At 46.2% G+C, this 24,329-nt stretch overlaps 3 protein-coding genes and 2 long non-coding RNA genes across 5 annotated transcripts in view; 2 read left to right on the forward strand and 3 right to left on the reverse strand.

Moving 5' to 3' along the window:
* The first annotated feature begins 175 nt into the window (after positions 1-175).
* On the forward strand, positions 176-6,951 carry MAD2L2 (mitotic arrest deficient 2 like 2). The gene is made up of 9 exons (XM_021547214.2): positions 176-241; positions 2,804-2,855; positions 3,083-3,201; positions 3,715-3,786; positions 4,631-4,731; positions 4,844-4,938; positions 5,041-5,114; positions 6,089-6,181; positions 6,477-6,951. Exons 2-9 carry the CDS (start codon positions 2,816-2,818, stop codon positions 6,516-6,518), a joined length of 636 nt encoding a protein of 211 aa, XP_021402889.1. The 5' UTR covers positions 176-241; positions 2,804-2,815; the 3' UTR covers positions 6,519-6,951.
* Positions 1,581-6,551, reverse strand: LOC144247435 (uncharacterized). Its single transcript, XR_013341150.1, has 2 exons — positions 6,438-6,551; positions 1,581-3,818 (listed from the first exon to the last, which is right to left on the reverse strand). It is a non-coding gene; the product is annotated as an uncharacterized LOC144247435 (long non-coding RNA).
* A 1,077-nt stretch (positions 6,952-8,028) lies between the features above and the next one.
* Positions 8,029-11,374, reverse strand: LOC110479726 (F-box only protein 6). The gene is made up of 5 exons (XM_021547213.3): positions 10,962-11,374; positions 10,216-10,342; positions 9,426-9,521; positions 8,968-9,103; positions 8,029-8,296 (listed from the first exon to the last, which is right to left on the reverse strand). The coding sequence occupies exons 1-5, from the start codon at positions 11,218-11,220 to the stop codon at positions 8,150-8,152; spliced, it is 765 nt and encodes a 254-aa protein (XP_021402888.1). The 5' UTR covers positions 11,221-11,374; the 3' UTR covers positions 8,029-8,149.
* Positions 11,375-11,533: 159 nt separating this feature from the next.
* Positions 11,534-17,178, forward strand: LOC110479715 (F-box only protein 2). The gene is made up of 6 exons (XM_031506671.2): positions 11,534-11,583; positions 13,059-13,327; positions 14,500-14,626; positions 14,723-14,818; positions 15,138-15,273; positions 15,668-17,178. The coding sequence occupies exons 2-6, from the start codon at positions 13,084-13,086 to the stop codon at positions 15,800-15,802; spliced, it is 738 nt and encodes a 245-aa protein (XP_031362531.2). The 5' UTR covers positions 11,534-11,583; positions 13,059-13,083; the 3' UTR covers positions 15,803-17,178.
* LOC144247436 (uncharacterized) overlaps positions 13,200-24,329 on the reverse strand; it is a 32,633-nt gene continuing 21,503 nt past the window's right edge. Inside the window, exons 3-4 of the long non-coding RNA XR_013341151.1 lie at positions 20,171-20,789; positions 13,200-13,281 (exon numbers count right to left, since the gene is read on the reverse strand). This is a non-coding gene — a long non-coding RNA (uncharacterized LOC144247436). The remainder of the gene's footprint in view (positions 13,282-20,170; positions 20,790-24,329) is intronic.

Consider the following 24,329-nt stretch of genomic DNA (forward strand, 5'->3'; position numbering starts at 1 on the left):
TAACTCTAAACTTTATCACTCTAATTGCACCGTTATTATTATAACCATTTTATTATTATTAAACTTTTAAAACTTTAAAAACCAGCTGATTGCCGTTTGTCGCGCCGGGGGAGCGGCGGCCGCGCCGGGACCCCGCGGGTCCTCCCGGCCGCCGGGGGGCGCTCGCCGCCGCCGCCGTGACGTCACCGGCGGGCGCTGGCTCCGCTTCCCGCGCCGGGCGCCGTGAGGGGCGGCGGGGCCGGTAGGGAGCGGGACAGCGGGCGGGCACGGACGGGACACCGGGCGGACACCGGGCCGGGGGGACGCGGGGACAGGTGTCCTGGGTGTCCTGGGTGTCCTGGGCCCTCGTTGCGGGATGAGCGGTGGAGAACGGGCGGGTCCCGGGCTGGGAGTGCTGAGGGAAGGCAGTGCCGTGCGTTGGGAGGGAGCGGGGCGCTCAAAGGATGTGTCTTCCCCCCCCTGTTATAAATGAAAATTTATTCAGTCAAATTAAAAATAAAAATAAGTTTTATTAGCGGGAAAATTCTATCTGGCTAGCCACGGAAAAAAAAAAAAACAAAAACCACAGTGCCGAGCCCGGGATCAACATTGGGTGTATGACAAGGAGTCAGCCTCAGCAGAGGTTTTCCCCTGTGCCCACACACCTCCATCCTGGCACAAGCGGTTTTTATGGGGAAAATTCCGCCCGAGGCCAAGATTTCAGCAATCAGTCTTTTCTTCCATTCAGAGTCCATAGGTTAATAAGATTTTCTTTTTTGGTGATGAGGAAGAACAATTCAGTGTCCGGAGTTGTTGAATCCCTTGATGAAATTTACGGGACGCTGCATTCACATGTATGTGCCCGAGGATTTCCATGATATCCATCTCGGGTCCTTCACGCGATGATCAGCGCCTGGGCTGTATCCCCTCAGACATGTCCCATCTCCTGGCCGAGCCACATCCTTTTACTTGTAAATCGGGTTTTAACATACACCAGGTTTCACCTGCGAGGGTGAGGGGGGCTTCTAATACAAGCGAGCATAATCTATCAAGTATCCAATATTAGATATTTCATACAAGGAATGGTGTGAATTATGTTTCCTACACATAACACCCCCATCCTCCCTCCCTGCTGCTCGGAGACACCGACAGGGCAGTGACTGGGAGCCTGCAGGGCACGTCCGGGCTGCTCTGGGCTTGGGCAGGAGCTCTGGTGTAGCCACAGGGAGGGCGGTGGGCTCCACTTATTACAACAAATGCCCCATCCCCAGAAATGTCCAGGGCCGGGTTGGATGGGTTTGTATCAGCCTGCGATAGTGGAGGGTGGCCCTGCCTCTGGCAGGGTGTTGTAATAAAAAGAGCTTTAAGGTCCCTTCCATCCCAAACTGTTCTGTGATTCCATGACCTCCCAGCCTGCACACTCCTTGAGTGTGTAGTGCCTGGTTCCTTCTTTGTGACTGTGTGGAAGAGTGGATCCCTTGGGTTTCTTGGGCCTCTCTTTAAGAAGGAATGAAGTTTAAGTGAGAATGTGAACCTAAACCTCTAAAAACGATTTATTATACTCTGTAGACTTTTTGTATTAATTTGAGAGCCATTGTGGCTGGGGTGCTAGAGAGATGCTTAACTATCTTAATTTTATTTAGTGTAGCAGTTCACTAATATTCCAGGAAATCCTTGTACACAGTTATATTTATATAACTCTGTTTTTAAAAGTGGGGATGAAAGTAGCTCCCTGTTTTCTGCAGGTTGAACCAATTCTTCGTAGGTCTGAAAAACAGCTTGAAAATCAGTGTCTAAAGAGCTTATTGGAACATCTGTGGTTTGTCAAAAGTCTTTGTAGAACACCTGAGTTACTGGTGGAGCCAGGGTGCTCCAGAGGCATATGAAGACCTCTACAGTTCACAAATGGTGCTGCTGTTGGTGGTTAGAATTTGTTGGCTTGCAGAGAGTGTGGATAAAATAATTAAACAAAAAGTTTCTAATAGGTAAGTATGTACACTGTGGCTTAAATTGTGTAAGGCATGGAGTCTGCTACTGCAGGGAAAGCTGTTGGGAAGCTGAACTCCAGCATCTGCTGTTCAATTTGTCACAATAACGTGCTGCCCTTTGTTGCTCACAAACTTCAGACTCCCCAGGAACGTAGTCACAGCCCAAGCCTGCCAGAGTTCAAGGAGCAGCTGAATGATGCTCTAAGTCACACACTTTTTAGGTGGTCGCGTGAGGAGCGGGGAGTTGAACTCCATGATCCTTATAAGTGCCTTCCAACCTGAGGAATTCCACAATCCTGTGTCACAAAGTTGACTTAATTATGCAGCTCTGCAGGGTTTGGGTTCCTTGCAGAAGGAAACTCAGAAGTTGTTGGCAGTGGCAGCAGATGAGAACCTCTGTGATGGTGTGTCAGTGGAAGATGCAGCTCCAAGCTTGGACAAGCAGTGGTTCATGGTGGTATCAGAATAAACCCAAAACCCCGAGAAGTTCTTGTGTTATAGTAAGAGATAGGGCTTAGAAAAGGCAAGTACTATGAAGCTTTAAAACAACAGTGTTTCTTGTGTTACTAAAAAGTATTTGTCTGAACTTTCCTGTATTCCAAAAAGTAAGAGAGACTGGAAACCCCAGGAATTAAATTATTAATAATCTCTCATCCTGAGGTGCGAGCACTGGTTTGTGCACTGCTGGTAATCCCTGAGGACGTGCTGTGCTTATGGGGGGTGCTCACACCTTTCACTGTGGGCTTGCAAGGTCTTCTGGTGTACAGCTCCATGAACTGACTAGATGAATAGTACAGGAGCCAGAGGATAACCATTCCTTTTGTGTTTACTTCCAGGGTCTGGGGAAGATGACCACTCTCACACGGCAGGACCTTAACTTTGGGCAAGGTAATGTGTTGTACTAAGCTGCAACTGGTGTCCTTGTGAGGCTCCTCTTGGGTACTGAGCTTGGGGGAGTGTTGTAGGGTTGCTCTGTCCCTAAACTTTCTGCAGCTAAGAGGAGGCAGGTGAAACTTATGCAGAAAAAAATATCCTGTAACAAAAGGTCCCCTGAGTCTATGGTATTGCTCTACTTTCCACACCCTATTCCAGCATCCTTTACTTCTGTTTTTCAGTTGTTGCAGATGTTCTTTCAGAATTCCTGGAAGTGGCTGTTCACCTCATCTTGTATGTCAGAGAAGTTTACCCGATTGGGATCTTTCAGAAGAGGAAAAAATACAATGTACCTGTCCAGGTAGGAGCTTTTCCTGGAAGAATCCTAGCAAGGATCAATCAACACTCACAGAACAAATTTACACACTGGAAGTGACTGTTTAATGTAGAGACTTTTTTGAGGAGAGCTTAGTTCCTGTGATAAGAGGAGCAGCCCCGTAGCTGAGGATACAGCAAGTGCTCAAGGGACAAGCAGGTCATGGATAACAGCAGTAGAAGGCTGCCCCAGCTCTGTGCAGTGAGGCAACAGGAAAGCATGTTTACTGGGAAGTAGAGGTGGTTGGAATATGCTATTCCAAATATGCTTTTCTGGCATACATTCCAGATATACAACAACTGTATTAGTGCAATGATCTGCCTCAGCTGATTAACCCTTCGCTGAAAGAATTGCTGATTTGAATGGGCAACTCAGCCTTTTTCAGCACTATTTGAAGCATGACTTGAAACCCTTGGTGCTTCTGTTTAAATCTTCCCTTTTAGCATTGTCCTGGCTCATGTCAAACACAGCTCTGACTCTTCCCTGTGTTTGCTACAGATGTCCTGCCACCCAGAGCTGAACCAGTACATCCAGGACACGCTGCACTGTGTAAAGCCGCTGCTGGAGAAGGTGAGCTCAGACCAGGGACCTGGGCAAAGGTACTGCAAATGGATTTAACAGAAAGTAAGAGAACATAAATATTATCTGAACTGCAACATGTTTACAAATTTACCATACACAATATACTAGCTGATAAAAGTTCCTGACAGAACTAAAAGCATCATAACCTTTCCTGGCAGTTAAGACCCCACCTTCCTTGTCTCATATACCACACAAGGACACATGTCTGTATATTTCCAGTTACATCATCCTACCATTCTGCTTTACAATCCGAGTTTAAGCACCTGCTGTGCCAGAACAGCTTGAATGCTTTGCTGTGAACCTGGAAGCAAAGGTAGGCCTGGACTCCAGGTATTGCAAGAGAAGGGTGTGACCAATGAAACATTCCAGGAGGCTGCTGGCAGGTTTTGTATGCCTTGCTCTTTACAGATAATTTTAATGCACATGTAGAAAATGCAATTAGGTCTGTTTTAAATTGCATTTGTACAAAGCTGCTCTGTTTGGGCAATAGTCTGAATGTGTCTTAACTTCATCAGCGTCCATCCCAGAATGATGCAGTGAGATGGGTGTGCACTTCCTCCTTTGTTCCAAAACAGGATCTAGAGGAACGTACAATTTAGCACACTTCATCTCCCTCAGCCTTGGCCGCAGCTTAATGCCCAACAAGAAATGGCTTTGCAAAAGCATTTTTTTCTGATTGCTAAGAATAATCTGAAGTCAGGTTTTGTGTAATGGCTTGTCCTGTGAGCCCCAACAAGTGGGTGTACTCCACTGCATCAAAGAATGTGGAGTACACTGTGGGCAGCAGACAGCTCACATTAAGGAAGGGATTTTTCTGTCTTGGTTCCTGCAGAACGATGTGGAGAAAGTTGTGGTTGTAATTCTGGATAAAGAGCACCACCCCGTGGAGAGATTTGTCTTTGAGATCACCCAGCCACCTCTTCTTTCCATTAGGTGAGGTTTCCACTCCTGTTTGCCCATGGCATCCAACACCCAGTTCTGGGAGCAACTTCAGGCCTTTGCTGCATGCCAGTAACAACAGTAACAACTGCTGTCTCCTCCACAGCTCTGAGTCCCTGCTGTCCCACGTGGAGCAGCTACTGCGTGCCTTCATCCTAAAAATCAGCGTGTGTGATGCTGTGCTGGACAACAACCCCCCAGGTAAATGTCACTTGGATCCAAACAGCCTAATGCCTGGCATTGGTTGGCTTGGCTGATGCTCTGGGAGCTGTGCCCTGAGCTGGAACCTGACACTTCTCTTAGGTTGCACCTTCACAGTTCTGGTTCACACACGGGAGGCTGCCACACGCAACATGGAAAAGATCCAGGTGATAAAGGTGAGTGATATCCTTGGGCACCTGATTGTGTGTGAGAAGCTGCATAGCAAAGACTGGGCAGTGCAGAGTTTTGGCATCTTTAAGGTTAAGGCTGAGAGATACCTTGAACATGCAGGTTGGTGTCATATGAGGCACATTGTAACTGTATTTGAAATGTGGTGAAATGGTTTATGCTGGTGAGCTGACAGCACATTTGCAACACACAATAGATTTTTACAATACTCACTGTCCAGTGCTTGCTCAGACACTTGGAAATACTCAGGCGTGTAGAATAGGTACTTGAAGTTAATTAAGCAAAAAAGCAGCCCTTGCCCACCATCCACTGTGTGGTGGCTGACTTTGTATAAAGATCAAGAAAGACTAAGATTAAAGCAATGAGTAGGTTTGGGGTCACAAATACATTGTATCTTACAGGAAACTGTGCAGAACACTTTCTAAAGGAATATTATTTTAAAATAATCCTCACTTAGATACAGGGAAACTTTTTTTCCTGAGTCATTTTAGGTGTCCAAAGGCACAACAAATAAAACTAGCAAAGTATAAACTTGTTTCAAAAGAAAGTCTGTTCTGCACTGGCTAGTAATGGAAACTTGTGGTGTAGTAGACCCACCTTTAGATTTCCAAGGCAGGGTGGAAACCCATGCCCAAAGCATGCTGGAGTTGCAGTTAAGAACTGGGTATGGTAGCTCAGGACAGCTGAGAGTGTATCTTTTAAAGAAGTGAGATGTCACCTTTGCAGTAAGTGAAGTGGGTTGACCTCACAGTTTGCCACTGTAACTGAAGACAATTATGCTGAGCATCAGGGACAAGCATGTAAGTGTTAAATTCTGTTGTTGTGGAAAGTTTGAATTGCCAGTTCCTTTCCTCAGCCACTCTGTGTCTTTTTCAACTTAACACAAAACAAGTGCTTAGGAGGAGCTCACCTTACAGCACTGCTGGGTTCTGCCAGTAACACCTTGTGTTCCTGCCCCCAGGATTTCCCTTGGATCCTCGCTGACGAGCAAGATGTGCATATGCATGACCCCCGGCTCATTCCCCTGAAAACCATGACATCTGACATCTTAAAGGTGAGCAGAGCATTCTGACCAAGAGGTGCTGAACCTGTTGTGGTTGTGAACTATGAATGCGCTGACATCAGCTCTGCAGTATTCTGAAGAGACTTTAAAAAATACTGCTGAGCAGTAGCTTAAGTCTTGCAGATGTCTCTGCCAGTAATCAAAGCAGGGCAAGATCCCTCATAGTAAAATAGGAAACCTAGTTATGGGGGAAGATATAAGCACTTCCTATTCAGCCTGTTGCAGGCTTTTTTTTCCATTCACCTACCTGTATACCAACAGGACTGTTGCTTGTTTCTTTCTCCAGATGCAGCTCTATGTAGAGGAGCGAGCTCACAAAGGCACCTGATTTCATATCTTCCTTGCCTTCAAGCTTCATCTCATCTTCCAGTGGAGTAAGATCTGTCACACACTTGATCTTGATAACCATCTCTTCAGCTGGTCTTCTGGGTGAATGTAGAGCAGCTGCTGCCTCTTTATTTCAAGTGCTCTTACCACTGTATAAAGAACTGACTTGGAATGGGGAGCCAGAGCCTGTTCCCATCTTGACTTGTGTGAGAGCACAGGTGTTGATACAGTGCATCCCTGGGGAGTCAGTGCTTTATTGCCAGTCCAGTTCTCACCTGAAAGGACAGCTCCATTGCACACAGGCAGTGACAGCTAGGAGCTGTCACACAATCCATGAGAGCAACATTTGTGCTAAGGGGGAGCGAGGCCTTATGTACTGTCTGTCCACTGTGACCATCCCAACTAGTCTTCAATAAATACCAAGTTTTACCCCAGTTGAACTGGGCTGAGTTCTGTCAAAACCAGGCTCCCTTCTTCAGTGAGGAAGTATTTTTATCTGTGGTGCTTCCAGCACTTTTCTGTGGAGCTTCCAGCACTTTTCCACTGCTTTTCCACCACTGTGTCAATTCCCATGAAAGGCTCTACAACCTTGGTCTCTCCCCTTTCACTCAGAGGTAGCATTAGCCATGTGGAATTTGTCTGTCCAGCAAGGACACCTGCCAAGTATCCTACTCCTAACTGAGAATAGGCAAGGAAAGCACAGTTTATCCTACACCTGTCAGAGGAGATGGAACATGACCTTAACATTAGCTCTGGGTATATAAGGGTGGGAGACACAGTTCAAACAAGCTGAGCTTGTTTGTCAGAGAATTTGGTACACTAGCCTGTCCAGCACATCCTGCTTCCTCCAAGTAGCAAGTGTAGGAACATTATAGATCAAGTCTGGGCACTGCTTTAACATTTTATATTGGGTTACACTGCTCAGTATAAACCAAAGTGATGTGGGAAAAGCCCAGCACAATCAAAAGGCACTTGTGTTATTAGGCAGCTGCCTGAAGGGACTTCTTACCTCCTCTTTCTCTACCTGTTTATTCAATCACCAAGGGACTGTTTTGGATAGGAAGGCAGGTACCATTTTGATGATACACACTTAGAGAAAGGGTAAGGAATTCACTACCAGTGACACAGCACTTAGGAACAAGGGGTGACAGTTTCCTGATGCTATAAAGGGTCTGATGCAGATCATAAATCTTAACTGAATCTTAAAACTGAAACAGGAAAGAAACTACTGTACAAAACAATCTGTGGCAGAGTCCTTGTAGATACCATTGGTAATCTGAAATTAAGTATTTTAGCCTTATCTTTCCTATGTTTCATAAAAAAGAAATTGCCTTTAAGACCATGTATGTTAGCATAAGAATGTATTAACTAGAAAAGATAGACCTCATATTTAATTGTCCCAGTTTTTCTCTGAAAGGGCACCAATAATTGGAATAGCATCCATGGTAGAAGAGAATGGAAGATGAAGACAGAACGCCCTTCCAAAGGGCTGGTTCTGCTGAAGTTCTGCTGTGAACAAGAGCTGCAAGACAAAGCTAGGACACACCCAGACAGTACAGACAAACAGTGCACCTGCAGCCACTTGGTTCCAGTCCTGAGGTAAAAGCAAGCACAGTGCTTTTCCATAGTGCTTCACAACGATGTCAGGGGCCCAATGGTGATGCTGCTGTTTGTCACACGGACCCCGTACCATCCTGCCCAGAACTGCGTGTCCTGGCCTCCGTGCTGAAACAAGATGTAACGAACTCCTGCTGGGTAATTCCGGAAGGTGTGAGAAATCTGGACAGAAAAGAGAATTCCTCTTAATTTGCCTAAATAAACCAGTGCATCTCTAGAAGCTCAGAAAACTACAGTATGTGAGTCTTAGAATGAGCTCTTCCTGAGCCTAGATAGCTTTCACTGAAAGGGAGGAGCAGGTGGCAGGGGGAGGAAAGAAGCCTTTCTCATTCAGCCTTTGCCCCAAAATCCTGAGTTAAGCTAACATTTAAGTGCATGTATAAGTAACATCTAATGCAGAATGTACAGCAAATCAAACCAGTTAAACATCTGTAACAGTTTAAGAAAAGTTAAGTCCGCAATACTTGGCTATCCATGCAGTAGTTTTAAAACAGTTTTTTGATCAAAAAAACCCTGAAATCTTCTTGTTATTTAATTATTTAGACAGAATCTTACATAAAACCAAGAAACTATTAAAAAGACTGCACTAAAACAACACAGAAGCCCACATGATACCCTATAGAAAATGCTGGGCACCTAAAAATAGTACCCGTCTCATTCAGGACACTACTGCTTCTTCAGCATCATCAATAGCAAGGACTGACTCACCTCTATAGAGCAGAGGAAGCTGAAGAGCAGAGAAAATCCCCTGGCACTTTTGGCCAGGTAAGACTTGGAACACACAAGTGTCACAACACTGCTGTAAAGCTCCTGCCTCCCTGGCTGCTGCTCACCTCTCTCCACCTGGCATCACTCCACTGCTCAATGACCACAGGCTCAGGATGGAATTCCACCAGGACGATGTAATCTTCGGAGAGCAGCCTCACGATGAGCTCGTAGCGGCACCCGCAATCAAACCTGGCAGCGTACCTGGAGAGGCAGGAGGAATCAAGGAGCATTCAGTTTGCTTTATTTTTCAAAAGCAGTCTCCAAGGTCATCCCTGTCTGCAGAGGAAAAGGAGTGGAGTGTCATCCCCATAGCTATAGAGAAGTTTTAGAACTTACAGCTATCCCACCCTTCACAGGATTGCCACTGTGTAGTCCATTGAGGGAGTTTAGATTTAGCTTATTCTTCATTCAAGAACTACAACTCCCAAAGAATAAAGAGCTGATTTTATTACATGAAAAGTTCCAGAAGCCTAGCTTACCTCTAGACCGATGCCAGAAATTCTAATTTTCAGTGTGCACTCACCAGTCCTTGACTGTAATTTCAGGCCGTTTCTCATCCATCAGCTGATTCCAATAGCCTTCCTTCTCCAGGGTAATGAGTTGAGACTTGAAGCATGGCCTGAAACAGACATAGAAATATTCACAGTACTGCAGAACACATTTCTTCCTTGCTGTCCTTTCCCTGACACCTTTAATACCCACCCAGATCCTGAAGGCCCACAAAGCTGACCTGGCTAAACCCTGCCTTATCCATAGCCAGAACCTGACAAGAAAAGGATCTGAATTAGCTTCATACCAAGATAAAAAGAATAGTCACCTACAAGCTGGATTAAGAAGGGTCTCTATTATGTATTGGTAACAGGAAACCAGTGCCTAGTGCTTGTAAAAGCTGTTGATCCTCCTCTGGTGACAGCTTTCATTACAAGTTGTTAGTGTGACACACCTACCACTCCTGAAGGTTACAAAGCTTTGATCGTGTCATGTAAGTACAGTTTGATTGAGTTTGCCAGACCATTAACCTTTTTACCACCTTTGGGGAGAGGAGAAGCAGGGATCCCATGTGGACTATTCTAACTATAAAAATTACAGGAAGTTCCTGGTAGGCAGAGAAATTTAGTACCTGCTGTGATCAATTCTCTCAGTACCCATCTCTTTAGATTAACTGGCATAAAGGGTTAATGAAGCTCCTTCCTTTTCCCACAGGTGATCTAAGGTTCAGTAATCTGCCACCAGCCTTCTAACCATGGTGCCTTTTCAGACAGATGTGAGGAAGCAGGTTTCCCAGTTCCAGATTACTGGAATCCAGTTCTTACCTATATGAAGTGACAAAGTATTTGCGTACTGCGGTGTCTGGCATATCATTTCCATGAGCTCCAGGCAGATCCTCAATTTTCCACCTATTTCCGTCATTCTTGTCAAGTGTCCAGTGCTGGAAGTTCTCTAAAAACACAGGTGTACAGGTGAGGGTTAGGACCTCACTTCAGCTACCACCAGGATCTCAGCTTTTGTTAGAATCATCAACAGGAGAATTCTAGGAAACTACCTGATGTTTTCAGATCCACTTTATTTTTCTTACAGCTGTGACTCTTGTCATTATGCTGCCATTACCTTTATGTGGCTGCCAGCATCTAGGACAGCAGGCCGCAGATTTCTGACCTCATCAGAAATTCAGCAGCAGCAATAAAGTACGATTACTGTAGTTCTAGTAGTCAAGTCTTTGCTAACAAAAGTCCTCCAGCTGCCCAAATGTTTAATCCCAATACCTGATCGTTTCACTGCCACATTTTACTTGCAGTGCAAATTAATTCTCACTGCCTGCTGTACTGGGGCCTTTTGACTCCAGATTTTTCTGTCTAAAACCACAAAGTATTGGTAAATACATACCTATCTACCTATAGCAGTTCTATTGTAGGAGCTGAGCAACGAATCTAACCTAGCAGAGCTACAGCCAATAGCTCGGCAGTCCCACAGCACTGGCAGTAGTTGACGCATGCAGGACACTGACTCATTCGGACTGCTCGGAAACTCTTAGTCCTTTATTATAAGAAACGAAACAAACCTTCAGCACAAGGGTTTTTGATTAAGTTTCTCTTCAAGTGGCAGAGCATATAGAAGATCTTCCAGTCAGAGACGCTTCTGTCCAAGCTCTGACGATAAAACCCATCGCGCTGGCACTTGCGCTTCCACAGGGTGGTCAGGTCCACCACGTACCGCCACTGCGTGCACACCAGCCGGCAGGTGCGGAGCAGGTCCCGGGCGGGCAGCAGCGACAGCAGCTCCACCAGCACGTCCTCGGGGAGGTCGGCGATGCTCGTCATGGCAGTCCGCGGGCCGCAGGAGCGCCACGGGAGATCCCCGGCACCACGGCCCGAGCTGCCGCGACCAAAGGCGGTTTGCTCTCGTGACTAACAGACCCGGGACAGCCCGCCCGGCTCCGGGCCCGCTCCCCGCCGTAACCCCCGGCCCCGGCCCCGGCCCCACCTGGCTCCGCCCAACCCGCCGCCGGACGCGGATGTGCGGGGCCGCGGGGCGGGGTTGCGGGGCGGGACGGGGCTCGGCTCGGTTCCTCCCCTCCCCTCCCCTCCCCTCCCCTCCCCTCCCCTCCCCTCCCCTCCCCTCCCCTCCCATCCCCTTCCCTCCCCTCGGAGCGGCTCCGGCCCGCCCGCGCAGCAGCGGCTCAGGTAAGAGCGATTAATGCCTCCCCTGGATCCCTGCGGGATTCCCGGCGTGTCTCCAGGGACAGAGGAGGGACACGCGTGTGCCCCGAGCACGTCAAGGGATGGGAGCGTGCCCGTGATGCAAAGCCCTTCACGGTTTGGATGCTTCACTGGGGTGGGAAAGTGCGGAGGGAGCCTGGCTAACAGCGCTCTAGCAGCAGGCAGGGAGCAGGAGAGGCTTCTGAAATTCCTGTACGAGATGAAACCAGCATGGCCCCTCCCTCCTACTTCTAAAAGATTACATTTTGTCCTTCGGGACTATGTTTGAGGGTTGGAATTGTGGGGAGAATGAGAAATCACTAATGCTGTCTCCATAAAAGCCAGGGAGTTTTAAATTACAGTTTGCCCCTGCTGAGTGCAGTGCAGTTAGAGGATACAGCTGAACGTCTAGATTTAGGATGCTGCTACAGCAGTGATTCCCAGTTTCTTCCCTTCCTTGCCAGGTTTGTCACCGCTGTATTTTGTTTAGTTGCATGCCAGGGTATTTCACCTCTGTATTTTGTTTAGTTGCATGCCAGGGTATTTCACCTCTATTTTCACCTCTGTATTTTGTTTAGTTGCATGTCAGGGTATTTCACCTCTGTTCTTACCTGTCCCAAGCTTAATGAGTCATTCCTGAGGAGTTTGGCTGCATCCATTTGGTTTGCTGCAATCTCAGCAGCTCCCCAGCACCAGGACCCAGCTGACATAAAAGCAGTGTCACGGTGCATCCCTCACGGATGATGTGGGCTCTGAATCTGCACACTCATCTTTCCACAGTCCTGCAGCACCTGGACCTGAACCTCAGGGCAGCAGAGAGCTGTTTGGAGTTCAGAATTAGCACATGAAGTTAGAGCAAACACTTCTGACTTAATTCCTCCAGTTATGAGGCCACAGGCAATAGAATATTAGAGAATATCAGCTGAGTTATTTTCAGTTATGCTCAGACCATTACTTTATACAGGCTCTTGACTAAGTCAATTAAGTGCCAGCACTCTGAGGGAAAGACTGTCAGATATAGAATGAACCACTGCAAAGGTGGCTGGCAAGAAACTTAAAATGGATATTTGAGCACTGCTTTGCAGCATTTGCTATCAGGGATGTCCTTAAAGGCAGAACAAATACCCATGTGCCCTCCTCTGCAGGGGAAATCATTATTAGGAAGCTGATTTTTGCAGCAGCAGAGATTCTGGAAGGACTGATTCCAGTCTGGAAAATGAACAAACTCAGTTGTCAAATACATACATTTTGTGGGCAGATTTAATTCAGGGCTTTTACTCAGAATATAAAAATAGTCATCTGCTTCCGGATATTAATGTAATAAGGAACAGGAGACCCTGAGGCTAGCAATCAAAATCATGCCTTCAGAGAACATATTTATTTTCCCATTTTTTCTACTGTATCAATGTCTTACATTGCTGAGGGTGGGAAACCCTCACCATTCCTTTCCACCCTCTCAGACAGCTCTGCCCAGCCAGCCTCAGGATGGAGTCCCTCCCTGAAGCAGTCCTGATCCGAATCCTGGCTTCCCTCCCCGCGGTGGATCTGGTGCTGGTGTGCCGCCTGGTCTGCTGCCAGTGGAAGAACCTGGTTGATGGAGCTGCACTCTGGATCCTGAAGTGTCAGCAGGAAGGCCTCACCAGAGCAGAGTCAGATACAGAGAACTGGCAAAGCTTCTACTTCCTGAGTAAGAAAAGGAAGAATCTCATCAAGAACCCATGTGGTGAAGGTGAGAGACACCACAACAAGCTTCAAGGTGTCAGAGAAATGACCAGTCACTGAGAATTGTGTATGTCTAGTCTTTGAAAATAGATCTTAGTTGCTGTCAGATTGCAGAATTTTCTCCCAAGAGTCAAGTCACTTAATCCATGGTTGAGTGACTTGACTCTTGGGAGAAAATTGCAGGTTGCAGAATTTTTTCTGCAGGTTGCAGAATTTTCTCCCAAGATTCAAGTCACTCAATCCGTGTAGCCAAATCATTTAATGAGCACAAAGGCATTTGATAATCAGCCTTTGCAAAGGGCTTTACATAACATTATTTTTATCTAACCTCTGCAAGGGTCTAAATCATGTTTGAGACACAAAGATGTCCTTTGTAGAAAGCATCCAACACAGTAATGGCTGTGGCATTTGTTTCTGTATTGCTTCTTGCTAAGCCATGACAGGAGAGATGAAGCCTTTCCCAGCTCACCAAGCCCTTCAGGCTTCTTTCCGTGGAGCAGCTCAGGTCAATCATTTTTTACCCTCCTCACCACAGCCCATGTTAGAGACTGGGCACACACCTCATGTGCCATTATTCTGAATCTGTGACCTTTGCTTGCCAGAGCTACAAGCTGCACAGCAATAAGTAGCAGTAACCAAGCATCACAATCCAAGCAGCAACAATTTCACACATCACAGACCAAAACAGTATCAACACAGCTTTCCCATTTTGTTTAAAAGTAACCTTATGCAAGCATTTCCAGCATCCAGGTTTCCCTCTCAAAACCCCTGATGTTTAAGGTCTTACTGCTTCAGAAAAATACCACTTAGTACTTTAGAAAACTTAGAAATAATCAGCTTCTGTCCCCAGAGTCTTTGTGTGCTGTGACACTGAAAATGGTGACACTGTTCAGAATACCTAAATTCTTTCCCTGGAGTACTTTCTTAAACCCACACGTACACAGCCACTTTGCTGGGGAATGTTAAAGTTTGGTGTTAAATGTTAATGTTAAAGTTAGGCTCAGTCAGACTAAAGGTTTAGCCTGACCTCTCCTTAACAAACATATCCATAGTCTACATATGAAATCAGTGCTGTGTCTCCTATCAAACTTTCACAAGCCAGAGGAAGGTTCCAGTGGGAGATGGTCAAGTTCCCCACATGCACAGGACTCATCCAAGTCTCTTTTCTGCCATTTGCAGAAGACTTGGAGCACTGGGGAGAGGTAGAGAATGGAGGTGATGGCTGGAAAATTGAAGACCTCCCTGGGGACTTTGGAAAAGAATTTCCTAGTGAAGAAGTCCATAAATACTTTGTTACATCTTATGAGTAAGGCTGCTTTCTTCTCTTACTCAGGAAAGGGGGCATTTCTGGCTCTCCCAGTCCAGGAGAGACTGTGATACCAATTAGCATCTCGTGTTTCAGGTGGTGTCGAAAGGCTCAGGTCATTGACCTTAGGGCTGAGGGCTACTGGGAAGAGCTGATGGATACAACCCAACCTAAAATCATGGTAAGAGACTGGTAAGTATTAAGGAAGGCTCTGAGGACAGGCAGAGGGTTAAGAAAGATAAGGAAGAGCAGGGAGGGCATAGACCTTATATATATATTGGGCCTTAAAATCCTCAGCTGCTGGGATTCTGGATGTGGGACAGGGCTCATAGGCAGCTCCCACAGGCTTTAAACTGTTGAAGCCATGAACCCAGGTTCCTGTGGTTGGTGAGGGGAGGTGGTGGGCTGGGCTAGGAACCATTGCAGATTTCCATGTCAAAGCAAGGCTGCAGTAACTTGGTGGAACCTTTGCAGAGCTCTTACAATGCCAACAGCTTGGATCTCCTTGTAGGTATGCAGGACGTAGTGATGCTGGCTGCCTCTATGAGCTGTGTGTGAAGCTGCTCTCTGAGAATGAGGATGTGCTGGCTGAGTACAAAAGTGAGACTATCACCATCCCACAAGAAAATGATGCCAACTGGACTGAGGTGAGTTACAGGTATGGGCTCAGCAGGTGACACCCAACCTATGTGAATCAGGAATATTTTTAAGCAGAAGAATTCTCCAAGGGGAGGCAAAGCCTCTGTCACGTGTTCTCTGGAGCCATGACCCTATGATTGAAAAAGGAAAAGGGAGGCTGCTTTACAGGAAACTTGCTGAGTCCCCAGTAGCAGGTGTAAGGTGCAGGAGATGTCAAACTGGGAGTGATGAAACAGCATCAGAACAAGGGGATCAAAGCTTCTCCCAGTGTAAATGTCCCCACTGTTATCCAGCCTGGTGGGTGACTGTGGCCAGTGGGGCTGAAGGCTCTGTGCACTGAACAGCAGTAGGTTTGTGGTGGTTTGACACTTACTAACAACTTTTTTGTCTCTTGTCCCAAAGATCTCCCACACCTTTTCCAGCTACGGGCCTGGAGTGCGTTTTGTCCGCTTTGAGCACGGTGGCCAGGACACGCTGTTCTGGAAGGGGTGGTACGGTGTCCGTGTCACCAACAGCAGTGTGACAGTAGAACCATAGCTGTGCTGAACGGGATCTGCATGCTGGACTTGACTTCCCTCAGGGCATCCCTTAGCCTTTGGATGGTTTCTGCATGGTGCTGCTTCTGGCTATATGGCCTTTCTGCATAGGATCATGTGTGCAAGTGCCAGGAGCCACCACCCATCCTTCCTCAAGAGGACTATGCAAAGAATGTGAATGGATTTGTGAATGCACCACAAGACTCAGCCTCACCACTTGCACTGATGTTTTCTGTCAGACAGGAGATCACCTAAAAATCCTGCAGACCTCCTCTCTCTTAAGTCTCTAATCCCTAGCACCCAGCCTGAGTCAGCTCTGCTGCCTGCTTCCCTGACTTGGGCACTCCTTAACTTAAAGGGATACTTTAAGTCTATTTTCTGGAAGTTAGAGTGGGAAGAAAAGAATGAGAACCACAGACCCTGTGTCTCAAAACATACCAGGGAAACCCAGAGCCCTGTCCCCAGCTGTTTCCATGACCTGCAGTGAGAACCTTGGCTTCTTCCATTTATAAAAAGGTAACATTGTTTGCCTTTTGTTTACCCATTGTTTACAAAGGGACTCTAGCTTGGCTGTCAATACAATTCGTTTAGTTTTTAGTCATAATGCAAAGTAAGAGAGGTTGAATCCTTCTCTTACATTGTTCCCAGCATCCATTTATCAAGGGAAGTGTTGAGAAGAGAAACCTGTCTGGTGTCCAGCCCTGGGGCTTCATTTGGCTCCCTCAGAGAGATGGCAGCTGAGAGTAATTGCTGGTGGAGAGAGAGAGGTGATAACCACTTGGGGAACTGGGTTAGAAAAAATTTAGGATCAGAAACAAATGAAAACAAACTCATTTACCCCTTCCTGGCCTCTGCATGCTTCATGCAACAAGCATCCTGGTCATCCAGTGTGACTCTGCTAGCAGGACACAGAAAGCTGTTGACCTCACTCCACCTCTACTGACCATGTCTGCAAGAAGTACAGATCTGCCTCTGCCGTGTGCTTGCTGACAAGGCAGCACCTCAGTGTCCCACCTGAGCTTCTTGATGTCACTCAGGGCTGTGTGCCCCATCCTGAACAGACCTTCTAAACTTTCCTGAGCCAAGACTGTTCCTGCTAGTTATTCCACCCAGAAGAGCATCCCCTAACAGAGCTGTTGTTGCCTAAAGAAAGCATTTATATTTTTGTGTCCATGTGTTTGTCTTCCCTCCCTGGGCTGCCATTTAAGTGCCCCCTTACATGTGTAGTGACTGCTACTGCCTGCAGCTAAAGGAAGGAGCTTCCCACCTGGACACTGTGCATGCTGCTTCCTCAGGCTTTCTGCACAACTGCACCCGGGTGCCACACACACGCCAGAGTCCAGGCAAACTTAATAAAGTGACACAACTGTGTGTGGATTTCCTCTTTTGTACTGGGTGTTTGTCCCCTGTGCTCAAGCATCCATCTTCTGATTAAGTGGAGCGTGTCAGGCAGGTCTCTCCAAAGGCAGGAGTTCCTGTACTGTGGGTAACACCACGGGTGTCCCTGAGAGAGGCACGTGCTGTTCCCCAGCACCCTGGAGCCATGGGAAGCACTTAATGTGCAATGGGTCTGCAGTGTAACAGCAAGCAGAAGTGCACTTTGAACATAGTGGGAATTCATTCAAGGCACAGAGAAGGTACAGGAAGGCTTCTGCAGAGCCCAGCCCTGCTGCACGCCTTCCAGGCCATTTGTCACCAGCTCTACTATGAGTTCAACCTTAGTTCTGACCCAGGAGGCACCAGAATCAGTTCAGAATGTAATTGTTTCCCTTCTCTTACCCCTGCACACGCTCTCATGTAGTGCTGCTTTACCCACTCTTAGCCTTTAATGCAGCTTTTAGTTAATATTCAGCTCACTGCCAACTCCCTGCCCCACAGAAGAAACAATCCCTCTGTGTGTCCCTAAGGAATCATTATAGTGAGGGGATCAATATTTCACACCTCAGTGCAATTGTTAAACTGAACCTCTTCTAAGTCACTGTCTTACAGTCAGGATAAACCTCAGGATTAAGCCTTCAGGTACTGTGGCCCTTGTACATAAGAGGCAGGACCATGGTGCCCACTTTGGGTTTATCTAGGCTGAAGCACTGAGCTCACACAGCCTCCCCAGCAGCTCTGTTAAAATGCTGAGGGCTTTTCTCCTGGCACTCCCTGTGCTAGCACCCCCCTGTTCCTGTTTGCTGGCAGGGGCAGCCTGCAAAGCTTGTCCTGACCTTCCACTCCCTCCAAGAGGTGTTTGCAGTGCCTGCAGCCCCACTGCAGAGAATTGCCACCTCTGCTTCACAGAGCTGCTCACAAAAGCCACTGCTGACCTCAGGGGAGCAATTTCTCCTCACATTCAGCCATGTCAGGCCTAGATTCACAAAGAAAGTGTCTGGGTTCATGGAGGAAAAAAAAAAAGTATTGCTCACATTATATTATTAATTTTGTTCCAAATGCCTTTTGAATTTTGATCAAACACTGGAAGTGTGAACACGCTTTACACCCAGTTCCAAGGTGATGTCAATTCACCCATCAGAGACAAACGGAGTGCAGGAGGGGAATGGCTTCTCACACCTTACAGACTTGATGGAAATTGAGATAGTTTCTGTAATCCTAAGAAATTGCACTAAGTGTAACTGTGGCAAAGGCCTTACATATGTTAAATCTCCCAGCTGCTGCAGGGCTCTGTCACCCACCACTTCACTGTGACTTCTTCTACTTTCTGCTGTGCCAACACCAGCAAGCAGATGTGTGGTAGCTTCTGGAACACTAGTGACCAATGCAGATGTGTGCTGTACACACAGAAAGAGGTCTGCCCTAGTGATTTATATCAGATATTTGCATCCCCCAGACACAGAGTATTTAGAAATCTGAGCATTAAAACACAAAGATTGAATCTTGCTGAAACATTCATGATAAAGAAAGAAAAAAACATACCAAAGAAGCCAAAACTACATAAAAGGATCCCCTCCCAGTCTTGATCATGGAAACAAGAGCTGCAGAAAGGGCTCTTGTTTCTTTGCACATCATGCCCAAAGGCACCCCAGCAGTGCTGAGCTACACTGAGCACAGAGGTGTTCTCCAAACACCCAGAGTGGGATGGAACAGGTGGATAATGGGACTGGAGAGTTTAAGGAGCCTTTCACTCTTTGCCAAGACACCACATGAACACCTCTTTCCCCTGCTGCTTTAATAGTCAGAGGCACCAAGAGAATCCCTAATACACCACAATAACCCTGTCCTGCCCTTTCCAGCTGGCACCTGATGTCCTGGGTAGCTGATTGTACTTGGTGTCTGCTGTTGTACAAGATACCACCGTAATTTTCTTTTCTACAAAGCACACCACAGTTAATCTTGGATATAAATGTCATTATAGTTAAAAGAAGTTTGTTAGTTTGTTTTCTGTTTTGGGTTTTTTTTCCCTCCTTGGGGTTTTTTAGGTGGTTTTTGTTGTTGTTGTTGGTTTTGGTTGGGATTTTTTGTGTTGGTTTGGGTTTTTTTTGGGGTTTTTTGGGTTTTTTTGGTTTGGTCTTTGTTTTGGGGGATTTTTGGTGTTTTGGTTTTTGGTTGGTTGGTTGGCTGGTTGATTTTTTTTCATATTAACTTCTACAGCAAGTCTCTTGCAGAGGAACAGAACAGAACAATATGGGGTCCTGGCAAGGAAGTGCTATCATACATCTCCTGTAAAGTCTAATAGAATTTTTCAATATGAAGCATCCATTATTACCCACCTGGGAGGTTGTGGACAGATTGAGGAGTTTTCCCCCCCACTAGGCAATTTAGGACTGGGGATGGGACACTTGGGGGAGAAAAGAAAAGTAATCTATTTGACAATACCCTGTTGCTTGCAGGCCAGCTGTTCTAGCCATTGTAAAAGGGAGGGTAGCTTAGGAACTTGATTCCTTCTAAATCAGCTTACAGAGGCTGGGAATAACACTTCTGAAGGGCAGGACAGCAGAGCATCAACTACTGCAGCAGGAAAATTCACCTGAAAACTGTAGCAGAGATGAACAGATTGACAGATTATTCTGTGTTGGAAGGGACCCAAAATGATCACCAAGTCCAACTCTTAAATAAATGCTCATACAGGGCTTGAAGCCACAACCCTGGTGTTGCATGTTGCTCTCTAACCAAATGAGATCATCTCAGGGTCAGATATCAGCCAGGTCACAGGTAGTGAGATGGAAAACCAGGGACTTGTCCCTGCCTGTCAAGAGCAGAAACTCTCCCAAGAACTGGAAAGCACTGGACTGGTGAAGAAACACTCCTGAGGCACACATCTCCCTTTGCAGCCACGTCCACGCCTCCTTCACTGCTGTCCCACATCATACAGGTACCTTAGGGGACAAAGTAGTCCATGTGTCAGCAGCCTTGGCACTGAGCTTACCTGATTGCTGCTTCTCCTTCCATCCAGTAAGTTCCTTCTGATGTCCTCAGAGCAGTGACTCCCCTGGCCTCAGTCTCCTTACCTAGCAGGAAAATAAGGACCTAAAGATAAAATAAAAATGCAGCAAACCCCAGCTCAGGGAAGCAATGATGATGTCTGGCTCCAGATCAGAAGACTGAAGGATAGCTTTATTAAAACTATACTATATTACTTTAATATACTATTTAAAGAGATACTATACTATTCTAGAAACTTACTTCTTACTTACCTGACTAATAAACTCGTGACTCTGCTGAGAGCCTGAGCCACAGCTGGATCCCTGAACCCAAACAACTTCACCAGAATCCAGCCCAGCCATCACTGCAGGTGAACAATCTCACACCACATTCCACATGGGGAGAACAAAAGAGCAGCGATAAAGATTGTTTTCTTCTCTCTGTGCTTCTCCTAAGAGACAGAATTATGTCTCTCTGTCCAGAGAATGTGAATGTCACAGCAAGCTGCTTTCCTACTGGGGACACACTTTGGAATTGCAGAGAGAACAGCCACAGTGAGTTCAGCTGGAAAGTCTCACCAAGCACAAGGATTGCTCGGAGAGCTGAGCTCCTCACACAGCAGCCTGTGTGTAAAGCAGAGATTCACAATCAGAACAACATGCTCATGGTCGAGTGACACTTGAGGAAGAGATGTCACAGGTACAGAGGAGGCAGGCACAGCTGGGGCTGTGTCAGCCTCCTCAAGTCCAGCGGTGACAGCAGAGGGCACTCGGGCTGCAGCAGCAGCCACTGCTGGCTCTCTCTGTTCCAGGCAATGCACAAGAGATGTAACTGTACCCGCCTGGATGCTGCGTTTTGGTCTGCTCCTGAGCCCTGCACCTTGCTCTTTTTGGCTGAAGCTTAGGCTCAAGTGAATGTTTTCTTCTCATCCTCCTGCAGTGCCTGCTGGCATGGTGTGCAGTGCAGCCTTTGCTGCACAGACCCTAATGCTTATCCCTGCCATCCTGGACACCTGTACACATTTTGGAAGGATTGTTGTCTCTTGGGCAGCAGACACAACACACCTCTATTAGATGCAGGCAGTGAGTAAACAGAGCAGTGAAAGCTGCCTGAACATAGACCAGGGCCTTTCAAATTCAAGTGGAAGCAGCACAATTTGCTCAACCCTATCCTTAGAGCGTTAAGTATCACTCCAATTATTAACTCACCTTTCCTTGCAGAGTATTTTCTAACCTTCATGCAGCCCACAAGACTCAGCAGGGCTGTCTGTGTCTCCCGGTGCACCATGGCAGGCACTCACATCCCCTCTGTGTGCAGAGCTCTGCAGCCCTCCCCAGTCAGGCAGGAGTCCCAGGTACATCACGCATGCCCTTGGCTGACCTCCCTTGCAGGCACTCAGAGCAGCTCATGTGGAGCTGTGTCTGTGCAGAGCCATTAAGCACAGTGCAGTCAGTGCTCCCAGCACTGCAATAAAGCCATGAGAGTGATTGTTGGACTGCTGGATCCTGGGGAAACACATCTCCCTGCAGCAGGAACAGGGCTGGGCACTGCCAGGGCAGGGAGGAAGCTTTGGCAGTGACATGCCTCCCACAGAGCACATTGCAGATGTACCATGCTCAGAAGCACTGAAATGCAGTGGGATCTCTATCTATCTATCATCTATCTATCTATCTATCTATCTATCTATCTATCTATCTATATCTATATCATCTATATCAATATCTATATCTATCTATCTATCTATCTAAATCTATATAATCTATATCTCTCTATATCTCAATATCATTTATATCTATATATCTATATATATCTATCTATATATATCTATATATACCTCTGTATATCTCTATATATCTCTCTCTATATATAGATGATATAGATATAGATATAGATATAGATATAGATATAGATATAGATATAGATATAGATATATATAGATATATAGATATAGATATAGATATAGATATAGATATAGATATAGATATAGATATAGATAGATATAGATAGATATAGAGATATCTCCAAGTTTCCCCGAGCATGAAGATTCTTTTTTGAAGAGCTGAGAGTAGAGAAAGGATGGTATCAGAGCTCTGCTACTTGCAATCCTTGCAGAAGGTGCTGAAGTCAGGCAGTGATATTTCTACCTCCCCACACATAATGCAGCTCCTCTCGTTCGTATTGACACACGGAGCACTGCAAAACGAAGCAGATAAAATCTTGATCCAGATATGAGTAATGACTTCACATTTTATTTGAAAATTAAACCTAATCTTGTGTTGACTGTGCTATACAAGGCAAAATAATGAAACAGATTAAGATGAGATCTTGTTCAATCTTGCTGAACAAAAGCCAATTAATTGTCAGCAGGCTCATCATGAAGCCTTTCTTCTCTCAGACAAATACAATCAGAGTCTGTGTGCTGGTGAAGGAGGCTGGTTTATTGGTAACTCTGCCTGGACAGATAAAAACACTGCAAAGACTCAGTTACCCACCCAGACACTCCTGCCTTGCTTTTCCCCAGTCTCTCCTGCTAACTTGCACATAGGAGAGAGATGCTTTGGAACCAACACACAAACTTCCAGCCATACAACCCAAGCCTGCCTGCTCCAAGTCCCCTTCTCCTGTCTGACTCAGATCCCTTCCCACCTGTACATCTCTCCTGGCACAGATTTGTCCAGTCTTTTTTCAAAGCTTTCTGGCTAGAAAGGCTTTACCCTTGCAAATTCTTTGTTACATTCCTGCAGTATGCTGAGATGTTTCCCCTCTCATTCACACAAAGTCCCTGTTGCAGTCTTCCTGCTATTTGCTGGTCCATAGCAGAGACATCTTCTACTGCTCTGCCATGATGACAAGCAGGGAAGTAATTCCTGCCTCTTCTCACCTGTCATTTTTCCAATATAAATCAGAAATCTTTGAAAAGGCAAAGATTGTGGGAAAAGTTTCTAATGTCACTGCTCTCCCAGAAAAATGAGGGAAGACTCAGCACAAGGCCTGGCTATGAGACCTGATGAAAGACTGCAAGGAATATCACTTGGGAGTCATTCATGCACTGCTGGGTACATTCAGCAGTGTATGGAGCCCTAAGACATCACTGGGGTGTGGGGCACAAGGAAAGGTGCAGCAGAGGTTGTGGCACTAAAGGGTGGTGGTACTTCACAAAAAGAGTTGGCATGGAAAAACAAATCCTAGTTTTAGCTGAGAAGCTTCAAGGTAGGAAGAGAAACTAACACCAGCATACCTGGAAAAAGGAGAACAGCTGTTCTGAAGTCACTGCCCCACTCCTATGGCAGAATGAAGCTAAAACACACCCTCATCTTGCCAAATCATGACAATCCCCCTTTTTCTGACAGTACTGAGAGCTCCACACAGCTCAGTAGGGAAGGAGTCTGCAAGAGCTCGAAATGAAAGGCATTGAGAGAACTGGTGAACAATTTACTTGGAGAAAATACTTCCTACTTTCATACCAGGTTAAAATAAAAAAGTAAAATTAAATCCCACCAAAGCCTGCAGCACCAGCATTGACAAACAAAGATGACTTAACAGAAAAAAACAAGGGCAGGGAAAGCGATTTTCTTTGCCTGCATTGCCTGGGGAATTAAATCTTGTTTTTTTTCCCTGTCACCACCAAGTGGAATAATCCAATATATTAAAGTTAATGTGCTTCTTGTATTTATTGCTGTGTATTTGACCTAACAGAATTTTATTCCTACATCAAGAATAAAACCATTCCGGAAGGCAAACTGCAAAGCTCTAGATCAATTACTATCTTCTCCAACAGCTGAAAAGTGAGTTATTTCTTGTAAGAGAGAAAAAAGAAAGTAGAAAATAATAATAACAACAAAAAAAAATCCTTTTCCCTGTGCAGCAAATTCTGCATTGCAGACCTGTTGAAGTTCAGCAATATTGAGTTTGGTTTCTGGGCAACTTTTTAAGAAATCAGGCAGCATTTCCCAATTGCCTTTGCCAATTGTTCGTGTCCCCCAGTGCACTCAGCACTCAGTCACCAAGATCAGTGGGCTGGGCAGAGCAGAGAGCACAGCCCCAGCCCACACCGTGCCCGGGGGACCACACTGCCCTGGAACCCTTTGGCAGATGGACAAGGACCTGTCCAAGGCAGCTCCTGCTGTGAGCAAACCCCCCATGGGCATCATGAACCACAGCAC

This window comes from Lonchura striata, chromosome 24, assembly GCF_046129695.1.
Source record: "Lonchura striata isolate bLonStr1 chromosome 24, bLonStr1.mat, whole genome shotgun sequence".
In the NCBI taxonomy this organism is placed as follows: domain Eukaryota; kingdom Metazoa; phylum Chordata; class Aves; order Passeriformes; family Estrildidae; genus Lonchura; species Lonchura striata.

Excerpts from the sequence above, each read along its gene's own strand:
- MAD2L2 (XM_021547214.2), top strand. The coding sequence starts at position 2,816 with ATGACCACTCTCACACGGCAGGACCTTAACTTTGGGCAAG. Across the intron at positions 3,202-3,714 it reads AATACAATGTACCTGTCCAG|ATGTCCTGCCACCCAGAGCT; the intron begins GTAGGAGCTTTT and ends TGTTTGCTACAG. Across the intron at positions 3,787-4,630 it reads TAAAGCCGCTGCTGGAGAAG|AACGATGTGGAGAAAGTTGT; the intron begins GTGAGCTCAGAC and ends TGGTTCCTGCAG.
- LOC110479726 (XM_021547213.3), bottom strand. The coding sequence starts at position 11,220 with ATGACGAGCATCGCCGACCTCCCCGAGGACGTGCTGGTGGAGCTGCTG. Across the intron at positions 9,522-10,215 it reads TACTTTGTCACTTCATATAG|GCCATGCTTCAAGTCTCAAC; the intron begins GTAAGAACTGGA and ends TGTCTGTTTCAG. Across the intron at positions 9,104-9,425 it reads GAAATTACAGTCAAGGACTG|GTACGCTGCCAGGTTTGATT; the intron begins GTGAGTGCACAC and ends CTGCCTCTCCAG.
- LOC110479715 (XM_031506671.2), top strand. The coding sequence starts at position 13,084 with ATGGAGTCCCTCCCTGAAGCAGTCCTGATCCGAATCCTGGCTTCCCTC. Across the intron at positions 13,328-14,499 it reads CAAGAACCCATGTGGTGAAG|AAGACTTGGAGCACTGGGGA; the intron begins GTGAGAGACACC and ends TGCCATTTGCAG. Across the intron at positions 15,274-15,667 it reads ATGATGCCAACTGGACTGAG|ATCTCCCACACCTTTTCCAG; the intron begins GTGAGTTACAGG and ends CTTGTCCCAAAG.